We start from the raw sequence: 13,457 nt of genomic DNA on the forward strand, positions 1-13,457 counted from the left end.
AATGGCTGAGGAATATCCCACTGTATACATAGACTACAGCTTCTTTATCCATCATCTGTCGATGGACACCAAGGCTCCTTCCACAGTCTGGCTATTGTGGACATTGCTGCTATAAACATCGGGGTGCAGGTGTCCCAGCATTTCACTGCATCAGCATTTTCACTGATTTGGGGTCAATCCCCAGCAGTGCAATTGCTGGGTCGTAGGGCAGGTCTATTTTTAACTCTTTGAGGAACCTCCACACAGTTTTCCAGAGTGGCTGCACCAGGTCACATTCCCACCAACAGTGCAGGAGGGTTCCCTTTTCTCCACATCCTCTCCAACATTTGTGGTTTCCTGCCTTGTTAATTTTCCTCATTCTCACTGGTGTGAGGTGGGATCTCAGTATGGTTTTGATTTGTATTTCCCTGATGGCCAGTGATGCAGAGCATGTCCTCATGTGCTTGTTGGCCATGTCCATGTCTTCCTCTGTGAGATTTCTGTTCATGTCTTTTGCCCATTTCATGATTGGATTGTTTGTTTCTTTGCTGTTGAGTTGAATAAGTTCTTTATAGATCTTGGAAACTAGCCCTTTATCTGATAGGTCATTTGCAAATATCTTCTCCCATTCTGTAGGTTGTCTTTGAGTTTTGTTGACTGTTTCTTTTGAGTTTGGGACTTCTTAGTTTCCAAGTCGATCATTGGAACAATGACCCTCTTTGATAGGTGAACATCAAAATTACTCCCCAACTCAACTGTCTGTCACTACATAAAGACATGCTTGCAGGCCCTGCCACAAGTAGAAGGGAGACTTTCCATCTCTCAGCAGAACAAAGTCTTATAACAAGAAATTAACTTTAGTAACATCAGCAAGATGGCAAAATAGGAAGGCCCAGGCCCCCATTCTCCCATGGAAACAGCAAATTAACACTCCATGGACCAAACTGTCTTGTGAGCCCTCTAGAAACCAGTTAAGAGGTCACAACACCCTAGGCAAGCACAAAACCAAGAAGACATGCATCTAAGTGGGTGGGTAAACATGTGACACTTCTCCTACCCTAGTCAGGAGAAAACTCCCAACTCCAGCTCTCTGCGCAGGAGGAAAAGAAGAATGGAGGCACAGAGCATGTGTCCAGCATTCAGGATTTTCAAGGGGCTGCCAGAGGGATCGGTTTCTGTCTCACCGGATCTGGAGTGCTGAGGGAAGCTGCACAGTTGTGATGTGAGATTGGGGGTCTCTAAGAGGAAAGCAAGTGCTGTGGCTTGTCACAGCACCAGAGTGACTGTAGCACAGCATACAGACATCAGGGGAAGAAAGAGCACGGGTCCAGAGAAGAAGCAAGGAAACCTCCCTAACTGGGAAGTTTATGTACATGTGCAGAGCATACACATCCTGAGAAAAGGTTGGAAACGTCCCCAGAACCTCGAGCCATGCTGATTGACAAAGGTCTTCCCCTTTAGGAAGCCAGTTCGAAAGACTGGAGGAGGTGACTTTTTTTTTTTTTTCAAATTCCCCAAGTCAACAAAAGATCCCAAGGCATAGAGAGAAACAAGAAAGCATGGCACAACCAAACCAAAATAAATGTTTGGAAACTGGCTCTAAGGAAAAGGAGAGCTACGAATTATCTTAATTCAAAAAGGTGCGACACTCACATTTATGGCAGCATTACTCACAGTAGTCAAGGAAACCACTCAAATTCCCATTGACAGATGAGTGGATAAACCGAAAGTGACATATGTAGACAGTGGAATAATATTCAGGAATATTATGACAGCCTGGATGAACCTCGAGGACATTCTGCTACGTGAAATATACCAGTCAGAGAAGGACAAACATGATGGAGTTCTACGCATGGGACGTGTCACATGTAGTCAGATTCACAGAAACAGCCACAGTGATGGTTGCCAGGGGCTGAGAATGGAGGAAATGGGGAGTGGCCGTTCAATGGCTATAGAGCTCTCATTTTACAAAAAAAAAAAAAAAAAAAAAAAAAAAGAAGAAGAAGAAGAAGAAGAAGAAGAAGAAAGAAAAAAAGAAAAAGAAAGAAAATATTCTAGAGCTCTGTTGCAGGACAAGGTGAATAGGTGAATATCCTTAACACCACTGAACTATACACTTAAAAATGGCTAAGGTGGTAAATTATATGTGTGTGTGTATGTTTTTTTTTTTACCATGATTAAAAATAAAAACCAGAGAAATCAATGAGTTTAAGGACCATAATGCTTCGTTTCTTACATGCTTGCCTTTATGCAGCAGTCACAGAAAAAAAGTTTCTCTCAGATCAGTGGTTGTCAAAGAGGAGATTCATCAGCTTCCATCAGGGGACATCGTCAGTATCTGGCACCGTGTTTACTGGTCACATCTGGGGTGAGCTGTGCTCCTGACCTCTAGGGAATAGGGACCAGAGATCCTGTTAAACATCCTGTGGTGCCCAGGACGGGACCTCCTTGCACTGCCACGCGGAATTATCCAATCCAAAATGTCATTAGTGTTTCTACGGGAGAAGAGCTGTCAATTTACTAACACAGGTATTGACTGCTCTGCTAGGCCTTTCCCTCCAAGCTGGGTTAGAGAGTTCAGACTCGGTACGGTACCAGGCTCCTTATGTGTGTTGTGCCACGCAATCCTTGTAACTCCTCTGGAATCATTTGCAGTAATAACAGTAGAGAGGAGAAGACAGAGTGTGGAGAGGATCTTTGCTTGGGCTATAGATTTCACTGGTGACTAGCACATTCCACCGCAGAGGAAGAGGCTGTGGCTGTCCCTCATGGGGCTGAGCTCCTGCTTTGTCAAAGCCCAGGACAGGACTGCACCCCACTGTTTGAGCATCGGGAGGCAACGCACACAGAGCGCGCCCTGGGATACCTACTTTTTTCCAGTCATTAGGTGGCTCTACTTAAGACTTTTCTGAAGATGTAGGAGTTTGTGGGGAAAAAAGCAAGTGCAGGCACATTTCACAAATCTACTATCTGTTTAGTATCACATCCTGTGTGTAAACTCTTGACTAAGGAAGGGCTGGTGACTTTCCAAAGATGAAGACAAGTAAAATATCCTACAGGAGTGCATGAGAGCCCAGACTTACAGTCTCCTGGGTGTCTGTGAGCACGCAGCGGGAGCCCATGGGCTGATCCACAGGTACAGGTAGGCAGTGCTGAGAGACTGTTTTCAAAGTTCCACTCTCTGGGACTGCTCTACTCTGCTTCCTTGAGAGGGGATCTTTGACTGGAAGCTTCTGGAACTAAGTGAAGGGGCACCAGAGTATTTGGGAAATTGAGTGAACAGAGGGAAGGAGTATCTGGTTTAATTCTTTCTGCTGTTTTCTGTGTGATCTCGGTGAGCCCTTTACCTGAGGCCATGTGATTAATGGGAGCACAGCTCCTGCCTCTTCGGATGCTCTTGGGCCCTGCGCAAAGCAGGTGCTCCTGGGCTGAGACTGGTGCTGCAAAACAGAAATCCAAGCTGAGCTTGCCACTACTATGGTGAATACCGCCAACACCACAGGTAACTGGCCCTTGAGGTGGGCAACCAGAGGGCTCCAGCCTTGAACCTGGGTTTCATGACTCCAGATCCTGTTGCCATACTTCTGCATGCTGCTGCTTCTCCAGACTGACTCAACGCAGGCACAGGGTCTGATGCCGGGAGGATGGACAAAGAGGTCACATGCTCTAATGAATAGTGCAGAGGTTCCAGACTCAGAGAGAGCTGGGGCCCAACCCTGGCTCTACCACTCCCCGGGTGTGTGGCACTGCCCGAGGAATCATTATAACTGCAAATATTTCGTCAACATTAACTCTTTCCCATGCATATAGACAAAGTGGTTTTATTTCCACTCATAATAAACTTTTTGGTCCAGAGTTTCTCTAACTAAATGTGGTGTTGCTATCTAAAGCACTAACTAATGTAGAGCGTTGTTGTAAAATTAAAGGTGTTGTGGGATGGAGGCACCTGGCTGGCTCAGTAGAACATGTGACTCTTGGAATCAGGGTCATGAGTTCAAAGTCCATATTAGATATAGAGCTTACTTAAAAAAAATAAAAGAATAGATAGGCACATACATTTTATTAAATTTTTAATAAATGTAACAAACTGTACTACAAAAAAAGTAAAAAAAAATAAAAGGCATTACAGGATAATGTCCAGTAAAATACAATAAAAAATACCTAGGATTAATCCTACTACATATTCTTATTGAACTAAAAAAATGAATAGAACATGAGATCTGCAGAACCCGAATAGGAAGACATTGACCAAAAGAACCGCAGGAAAGTTTGAGGGTGAAATCCATTGAATATTTGGCAATTCAGTTTGTGGGTAGAACTAGAGGAAAGAGATTTCTACATATTGCAAGTTTTGTGTGACCGTTTGGCACTGGACAGCGAGACCTCTGAAGATCAGTGCTGCTGCTTCCCTGTGATGGGCGTCTTATCTAGAACGAATGGAATGTGCCAACTGTGGTCAATATTCATGATACTAGATTTTTGTGGTTTTCACAGTTCCATGCTATCAGCTTCCTTCCCTAAAGGATAGGTCAAGTCAGGACTGATGGGAAAATACTGGCTTCCGGTTTGAGGAGACCTGGGAACTCCAAACTTTTTTAGAGCTGAATTTATTTTCTCTTCCAGTATTGGTGGCACCATCATTTCACAACCCATGGCCAGTGAGACTATCATAGTTCTGACACCAAATGGCATCAATTTCCCCCAAACAGGGGAACCCAAACCTACCAAGCAGAGGCAAGACAGCCTAGAGAAACGTCTAAAGGCAGAGGTCAAAGTTCTTGGGGTAAGTCCAATTCAGAATACGCTGGAAAGGGATGGGGAGGGGGCGTAGGAAAGACTACTCATGTGGTCTACATCATGAGTCTGGAGGCTCTTAGGTTTTGCCAGAGGAAATCTGGGTTGAAGGGCAGACCAGTGGAAGCCACTTGGAGAGCCATTTGAACGTTCCCCAGACAACGCATGATGTTTAAAGTGTTTTTCTCCTATTCTGAATCTGAGCAATTGACTTTTGGGTGATGTTCCTGCCTGTTTGCGATAGCACACTTCTCAACATTTTCCTATTTTAAAAAAGACACTTTCTTGAGGAATAATTGGCATACAAAAAGCTGTACATCTGTATATTTTTTTTACAAAAGTAATGTTGGTAAATAATTTCATATTTTAGGTACTTTTTTTCTCTGTGTTCACCAATTGCATGCTTAAGAATCTATTTTTTAAGGAAATTTTTTCTCTCACTGCAAATTATAGGAAATAAACTTCCTTTCTGAGAACAGAGATATTTTCCTTTTGCTGGCTTCTCTCCTCTCATGAATGATTTATTAAAGAAGCTCCTTGGAGCAAAGGGAGGAGGGCAAGTAGCGATATATCTGGGACTGGAAGGGCCTATAGAGCCTGCCTCCTGGAATTGCCCCCGCGCTTCTAAGACCTAAGTTTGCAGAACCTGGTGGGAGTGGTTCCTTTGCCTTGTATGTGTGATCCTGTGGGTTATTAGGAGCCTTGTGGGACATAATGTTTGGAAACTTTGGCTTGGTAAGTGTTAGCAGGGCCATAAATATCTGAGGTGGGTGTCAAGGAGGAAAACGTGGCCACTTGGAAGCCGAGATCCTCAGCTATCGGGGTCAAGGAACTGGCCAGAGGGCCAGCTCTCTGTTGTGTCCAGCCGGGTCTGGGTATGTAAGGAGGCACCTGCACACCACCAGGGCTAAGAGTGCATGTGAGGGCTCTCAAATGTCACCTGTTCCCGTAAGATGTAGAAGGAGAGTTGGTAGCAACGGACCCCGAGAGCCAGAGAAAAAGGTCTAGCATGGGGCTGGGAGCAACCAGCAGGAACAGACAAGGGCCAGAGAGGCAGAGGTGCCTGAGGGCTTGCCAGACGCTCGCCAGGCGGCCCGGGACAGGCTCAGCAGCATCTCCTCCAGCTCTTTGCAGAGCTCTCACTCCGGAGCTTTTACAATGTCTGTATCCGTTGCTGGGTCCAGCAGAAGGTGATAAGTGAAGCACCCTGGGAGAGACAAAGATGCAGGCTTCTCCAAATTTCCAAATGCTGACTTTAATCCTACTTCCAACAGACCATTCAGATCCTGTGTGGAGCGATGCTGTTGATCTTGGGAATTATTTTGGCATTCGCTCCCTCCTCTTCACACTTTACTGCAGTGCTTTCCGTCCTGTTGAAGACTTCTTACCCATTCATAGGAGCCTTGTGTGTGAGTAGAGATCCATAGGAGGATGGGGTGGGTGCTGGAGAAGATGCCATAGGGTAGGCTCTGCAGCTGGCAGCTCAGTGTATTTCTGCTGCACGGTCGAAGAGGTTTCCCTGTGTGTGTTCAGTCCAGGGGTTGATGGGGTGGCAGGGAAGACTTTGCCTGATTCTAAATCTATTTCTTGGTTAGCTCCAATAATTATTTCCTTTGAAAATCTTACTTTTCATCTCATCACCTCAAGCATCTCCCGAGTCTGTCCTGCTATAGGTTCCAAGATCCCATGAAAGATAGTACATGACACCTAGTCGTTGTGTCTCCTCCGGCTCCCCTATGCTTTCTCAGACTTGCCCTTGAGGATGTTGGTAGGCTTGAGTAGCACTGGTCAGGATGCTTTGAGTTTTAGAATGCCCCTAAATTTGGGTTCATCTGGTATTGTTCCCCGTGTTCAGACTAGTTGTGATGGATTTTCAGGTGGGAGGGACAGAGGTGAGATATCTACCAAGAGCATTTGCTATCAGCACGATTTCTCACAGACGACATTTGCCTTGTCCCTGTGGCCGAGGGAGAGGCAGCAGGTGCCTGCACCATAAGGTCACTTCTTCCCTCCACTTTCCGTACTCTACTCTTTGAGAGAAAGTCATGAAGCACAGCCCACATCGCTAGAGGTACCTTGTCCAATTTTGACGACCCAGGATTTAGTCAGGCAGACCTAAAGCTTAATGCTGGGGCTGTGGGATCTACAACTTTTTCTCTTCTCCCTGCGTGGTCCATTTTTTTCCCATTGTTAAAGAATTTTCTGTGACTTTGCTGTCCCAAACCTATCAGATTATGAATATTGTAAAATAGTATCTTTGATTTCCAGAACCCAGCCTTAATGGTTCTCTGCATTCAGGCTCGTCTTTTCTCTGATCTCAGCTGCCAGTCCACCCTGAGGAGCCACTCACTTAAGTGTGTGTCTCTGTCCTCCTGTATATGTTAGCTGCCCCCTTTCCTTCCTTTTTCCTTACCATCACTTTTGTACTTTTCTCTATATGATGTCTAGCTCAAAAACTCTCTTCTCTGTTGTTTAAAAAACACCTTCTTTCCTGGCTCTTAAGATCCTCATTTTGTTTACTTGGGACAGATTCCTACTTATATCTACATTATCATGCTTTTCTGAATACGCTGTGGCCTGGAGGGGCGGGGGGAGCTTCGTGTACTTAATTGGGTCTTACATTGTTGGTCTTTGGTTTCCCAGGACTGTTTCCATAGAGGTTTTCCATAAACATCCTGCTAATAACATTGTGGCTACACCTTATGTAGAAACTGACCTTGCCATTGTCTCTCCTTTCTGAGTAGTTTGTCATTTCTGGAATTCTATCAATCGTCATGGAGAAAAAGTCAACTAAGCCTTTGGTGAGTACAGAACCAAAACCCACAACTCATGGATCGAAATGAAATTGAGGGAGAACTCTCAAGGTCAAGGTCTCTACCTTACACACTTGGAAACTCAGTTTGAGAGCAGATGTTTGGCAGAGTCAGGAGTTGAGCCCGGCTCATACATGTTCCAGCCCAGTGCACACTCCTCTAACCACTGTACCTTAAATCACACTCTTCATTCAGGGTGTTGTATTATGTCCTAGACCGGTGCTCAGGAAACTATTCTAGAAAACATCTGTCTCCCCAGAATGTCTTTTTAATGGTAATGGCCTTCAATGGCAAAGAAAGTGACAGTGTTATAAAGAGGTCCGTTTGTTGTGGATTCACTGTGCAGGCCCATCTGTCCAAAGCCCTGAGAGAACCCAGTCAAAATGTTGGCTAAGGAGACAGCTTTACCTGCATTTAGCTCTTCTAAGAAAAACCATAATTGGGAGGGCAGGGAAAGGAAAGCTGGATTCTAGGGAGAAGGGATCTACTCTGTAAAGTTTCACTAAGTCTTCACTCAATCTTAGATCCCACAAGTAGTTTGATGTTGGGGGTCATGTGTGAGAAGGCCATGTAACACAGCAGCGCAGAAACACATTTTGGAAGCTCTGCTCTTAAGAATTTCCCGAAGGCATGAGGATGTTAGAGCAACCAGTCAAGACAATGCCAATTTATCTCCCTTTTTCACCAGAATTTGGAGACTGATCATTTGGAACCCTCACGTAGCCTCCAAACTACTAGGTCGGCACTGTCCAGTAGAACTTCCTGTGATGATGGAGATGCAATAGTCATGCTGCCTGTTTTGTTACTTGTTGCAACTGATACTTTGAAATGTGGCTAGTGAAATTGGGAAACTGAATTTCTTTTTTAAAATTTTATTTATTTGACAGAGAGAGGAGAGAGTACAAGCAGGGGGAGCGGTAGAGAGAGAGGGAGAAGCAGGCTCCCTGCTGAGCAGGGAACCTGATGCAGGGCTCCACCCCAGGATCCTGGGATCACGACCTGATCCAAAGGCAGGCACTCAACTGCTGAGTCACCCAGGAGCCCCCTACCTCTAGATTTTTGGGGCAAGCATATGAAGCTCTTACCCAGAGAAGAACAATACCAGAGTGACTAGGGCACCGAACTGAAGGATATGGAGTGTGGCTACACTCGGGCTCAGCAGAGTCATCTAGCCTGTCGTAAATTCTACTGTATTCTCACATTACCCAGCCCTTTTGGAGGCTGGGGAAGAAGACTGTCCCAGAACAAACCTAAATCACTCTAAGAAATATATCCTCTGGAATCATGACTGTTGTGATTATCAAGAGGCCCAGGAGCCCCTACTTGAGTCATTGTTTTAGGCATCGGGGGTCAGCAGAGAAAATGCCCTGCTGATTCTCCCCAGTTCCCCTGCCCCAAGTCCAACTGCTGAGCCAGTACAGGAGGAGGAACCTAGATGGGAGTATGTAATATTCTTTTTTTTTTTTTTTTTAGTAATATTCTTATTTATGGCTCTTGAGTGTGCCCTGGACCACAATTACCCATAAATACAACTTTCAGGATAACCCTAGTTCTTCCCCCTTCTGTGAGTTGGGGTAGAAGGGAACACATTTTTGATATTAGTGTATTTATTGCTCTCACTCACCTCTTAAATGTAGAAATGAAACCCAGAGACAGAAATGAAACTGAAGAAGTGAACACTTCAGAAAACAGAGAGGATCTCAGACCAAGATCACACTAGGACCTCAGTTTCCTGACATCCAGGCTCATCTTCTACCTCCCCCCACAGCTCATGCGTATTACCATCCTTGGGCCTGATGCTAGGACTCTGGCCACACTCACAGGGGGGCCCTGGCTGGGACCATCCAGATCCTGCCCACACCAGTGCTCACCTAAGCCTCAGAACTATGTCCCCACACTCATCTTTGGTGGGGGATGAGGATTTAAGAGACCCTGTGCAAGTAGTGGCCCCTCCTGTGTGGCCAATGACTTCCACAATGGGCTTCTGAATGAGTTGGGAGAAAGAGAAATCCTATCCGCCGTTGGTCATGCTTTTTTGGGGATCCTGCAGGCATGGCCACATGAAGCCCTGCTGTTGGTTGCAGGGAAGGAATTTAGAAGAGCAATGTTTTCTGCCGCCTACAGAAGTCCTGCCTGGGCAGAAAGTCCTGCCGAGGGAGAAACACTCCATTCATTCACTTAGCCGAGACTGAGCTTCCAGCTCAGGGATGTTGCTGAGACCGGGGGAGACACACTGGTTGAAGTCTCCTGACGCTCGAGCCCCCGAGGGACACAGCTCAGGAAAAGGGGTGAGAGTCTGTGTTGCTCTTGGGGAGCGATGCTCACTCAGCCATTGTCTTGCAGGCTCAGAGCACCGTGGCTGCAAACACTTTGAGCTTTCTATGCGCTCTCCTGGGTTTTGTTCTCCTCTCTGTCAACCTGGCTGCTTTGGATCCTGCCTTTCGGAATTGTGATTTGGACAACAAGAAAGAAGTACATGAACACTATAAATATTTCTCCCGTTTTATGCACCCTCATGTTAAGGAGGAATGCTTCATGACCAAAGGCACTCTGGCCGTAAGTATTTTTAGGTGACCTGTTCCAGTCTTCTGAGGTTTCTGAAATCCTCGACCGTTTTTCTCCCTTCTTTTGAAAATCTGTCGAATTCTTTGTTTCGGGCATCAAGGGGAAGGCCAGGGCTATACGAACAAAAGGCATGACAGAAACAAGGGCTAGACTCTGGGGTTACGTCACTAGTGAGGTGAAATGGAAGAGTAAATGTCAAATCAAGTTGATAATGAAAAACTAAAACTTACTGCTGATAGAGTTTCTTAATAATCAAAGTAATTCTGTTGTTAGAGGCATAAAGTATGTTTGTGCCACCAAAAATCTTGGCATACGGAAGGAAGGTACATTAAGAAAGGCGATCAGAGCAGGAAGACCCAAATGGTCAGGAAACACGGCAAGTATGTGTGCTGAGGTGTTAACTCAGTGTCAGCAGACACCGGGCCCAGCACTAAGAAGAGGGGAGGAAGAAATAGGGCCTCACAGCTGAGGGCTTCTCCTCCTTCCAGTGACCCCAGTGATGAAAAGGTTGCATCGGGTGAGAAGGCAACATCATTGTTGGTTGTGATATTTAGAGGTGGGATTTATTAAACTGGGAGATGAGAAGTGTAGGAATATGGAGAATGGGAACTGATTACAATCGCCATCATTGACGAAAAGAAAGCAATGAGGTTTGGCTCACAGGTATAATGCCTTAAGTTGGAGCATTAAGGGTTTGCATATGGTCAGAAAACACGGGGAGGGACCCAGGCAACATAAGAATAAAGAGGTTACAGAATGTCTCTTGTCTCGCAACCACAAAGTGAGTTATGTCAAGGCCACAGGGGGAGGGGGGCCAGATGCAGGCAGAGCTGGTCAAGACCCACTTGCTCACCATTCCTTTTGGAGCTGGGCCCAGGGGCTTTTCTCCAGGCTCATGATATTAAAGTGAGGAAGGGTACATGCAAATGAGGTTGATAGTAGTTGGCATAAACCAACACATGGTGGGGGAGGCAGCTGCACCTTGGGAAAATCCTGGAGAGAGGCCCGGGAGGGTTTTGTGTAATGGCTAAAGTACGAATTCATGAGGAATGACTTTGCTTTATACACAAAGGGATGATCCTGCACGTGCTTGCGGGATGATCTCCAGATAATGTGAACGAGCTGTATTTCCTCCGGGACTGTAGGTAAAGAGGCTTAGAGGTCTGTGCCATCACGTGTTCTCTCCTGTTCTATCAGGCTGCCAGGTCTGCGTGAAGGATGCCTTGGGACCGAAGTGGTAGGACCTGGTCCTAGGTGCAGGATCTTTGTTGAGTTGTTTGGGTTGTCAGCAATGGCAGCACCTTTGTGTGTGCTGTTTATTGCCTCGATTGTTCTTGCTAACTCTCACGGACATCAAGAAAGGGTAAGAAAGCCCATCCAAAGGGGGTGCTAATGTTGAATTTTTCAAAAGGCTTGCACCCATGGTGTCAAAACCTGACTGACTCTCAACTACCTCAGAACAATTATCATTGTGTGCGTCTGATAAATGTGGAGATTTCTGGCTCACACAGCTACTAAGTGGTAGAGGGGAGGCTGGGTGGAAGCTGTCTTGTCAGTCCTGGACGTTATTGCACCACTCACTGAGGGAACAGTGGCATCGGACGTCACCGTGTCTCTGTGGGATAAGAAACAATGTACAAAATGGATTATGCGTAGCTGCCGTACTTCTTGCTCAGCCTCCCTCTCGAGGGGACAGATAAGCAGAGGGATCCAATGAAGCCAACTGCTAGGCTGGGAAGGAGCAGCGTTGTCTCGCTGAGGGATGTTCTTCCTTCATCATCCCCTGATGGTGCAGGTGGTCTTCACCTCTGCAGGCACCACTGAGCGAGGCATGATGGCTTGGGCTGGCTCAAGCACCGCCCACCTTGTATGTCCTGAATTTCAGGGAACTCTGTCTGTGATGCTGATTTGCACGGTGCTGGAGTTGTGCCTGGCCTGGCTCGCTGCCGTGGTTTGGTGGAAACAGGCTCGCTCAGACTTCACTGGGGTGAGTGTGCTGCCCCCCCCCCCCCACCTCCGGAGTCCTGCCAGGGGGACCTCCAGTTCTGGGCTGTGTTGAGCATCAGCAAGGGTGGCAGAGGGTGGGGGTTGTGAGTCATGAGATACACATGGCAGGCGGCTGGATGGGGATGGAAGACAGATGAGGAAAGCAGTTGACCGGCTGAGGCCTAAGCAAATGGGCTGGTTGAACCTGACAAGTGGACGGGCTCAATCTTTCTATTTTGTAAGTGAAGAAACCTGGAAGTTGAATGGCTTGCCTGCCATTGAGGATGAGTTTGTGATCAGATCCCTAGGACCTGGTTCGTGTGTTTTCTGGACAAGAACACTTCCTACCACAGCCCTAGGCTGTCTAACAACCTTGACTTGGTCAAGGGCATTTGCACACATGACTCGACTCTGTAAATGTCCTATGCTCTGGTTTCACCTTCCTGTGATCTTAAAATTGTTTTTTCACCTGAAAGATACTTTTAAAAAAATTGTTGTTTCAAATTCCATGGCACAGCACCCTACCACCACCATGGACTCATGGCTTTATTTCACTAAATTAAAAAGACTTGGTTTATCCAGCATTTTGGTACAGAAAGCACGATAAATACTGAGCCGATGAGCACCACTTCTTTAAAGAACTTAACGACATGCTATGCTCCTCTTGTGTGCTACATATATGTATATATGCAAAGATGGAGGAAATGGCATTGAGATAAATGTATATATATGAAGCTAAACCTGAACGAAGTCTGAAGAACTAACATATGAAGAACATGGATATAAAGAACTAATATCTTTTGTTTCTTTTAGAGTGTGCTTTTCCTGCCTCAGGGTAACAAGGATGAATCCGGCATACCCATCAAGGGATTTTCTGACCCTGGATATGAAAAACTATTGACTTCTTAGGGGAAATATTCATCAGAAGTTTGGATTTATGATAAAATATCAAAACCAACCAAAGAAACCCAACTCAAGAAAGCAAAGCCTGAATTCTCTGAAATGTAGGCTTTTATGTAATAAATATCAAAAATATATATCTTTGCTTTGATGTTACTGAATTGTGTGTTCAAGGACGGTCTCCTGATTTGCCATGAGGCAAAGCACAGATGCGTGAATTACCATGGACAAGACTGACAAATGGACATTTCCCAAGAAACTAGACACAATGGTGTGATTCAGGGGTCCTGGGGAAGTCAAGGAGAAAACTCTTTCATGTCCCCCTTAAGTGAAAACCGGAGTTAACCGATTAAAGGTGGTGTTCAGACTCTTTTGTGGTAGACACTAGTGTATCACATGATTTTACTCATTGCGGCATGC

The 13,457-nt window shown here is 45.8% G+C and overlaps 1 protein-coding gene across 1 annotated transcript; it reads left to right on the forward strand.

The window, feature by feature from the left end:
- Positions 1-3,028: 3,028 nt before the first annotated feature.
- LOC121474457 (membrane-spanning 4-domains subfamily A member 6D-like) lies at positions 3,029-13,174 on the forward strand. Its single transcript, XM_041727312.1, has 7 exons — positions 3,029-3,121; positions 4,603-4,762; positions 6,048-6,182; positions 7,518-7,574; positions 9,930-10,142; positions 12,037-12,138; positions 12,951-13,174. The coding sequence occupies exons 1-7, from the start codon at positions 3,045-3,047 to the stop codon at positions 13,044-13,046; spliced, it is 840 nt and encodes a 279-aa protein (XP_041583246.1). The 5' UTR covers positions 3,029-3,044; the 3' UTR covers positions 13,047-13,174.
- The last annotated feature ends 283 nt before the right edge of the window (positions 13,175-13,457 follow it).

The sequence above is a fragment of the Vulpes lagopus genome, chromosome 13, assembly GCF_018345385.1.
Source record: "Vulpes lagopus strain Blue_001 chromosome 13, ASM1834538v1, whole genome shotgun sequence".
NCBI classification, from domain to species: domain Eukaryota; kingdom Metazoa; phylum Chordata; class Mammalia; order Carnivora; family Canidae; genus Vulpes; species Vulpes lagopus.

Excerpts from the sequence above, each read along its gene's own strand:
- LOC121474457 (XM_041727312.1), top strand. The coding sequence starts at position 3,045 with ATGAGAGCCCAGACTTACAGTCTCCTGGGTGTCTGTGAGCACGCAGCG. Across the intron at positions 3,122-4,602 it reads GGGCTGATCCACAGGTACAG|TATTGGTGGCACCATCATTT; the intron begins GTAGGCAGTGCT and ends TTTCTCTTCCAG. Across the intron at positions 12,139-12,950 it reads CTCGCTCAGACTTCACTGGG|AGTGTGCTTTTCCTGCCTCA; the intron begins GTGAGTGTGCTG and ends TGTTTCTTTTAG.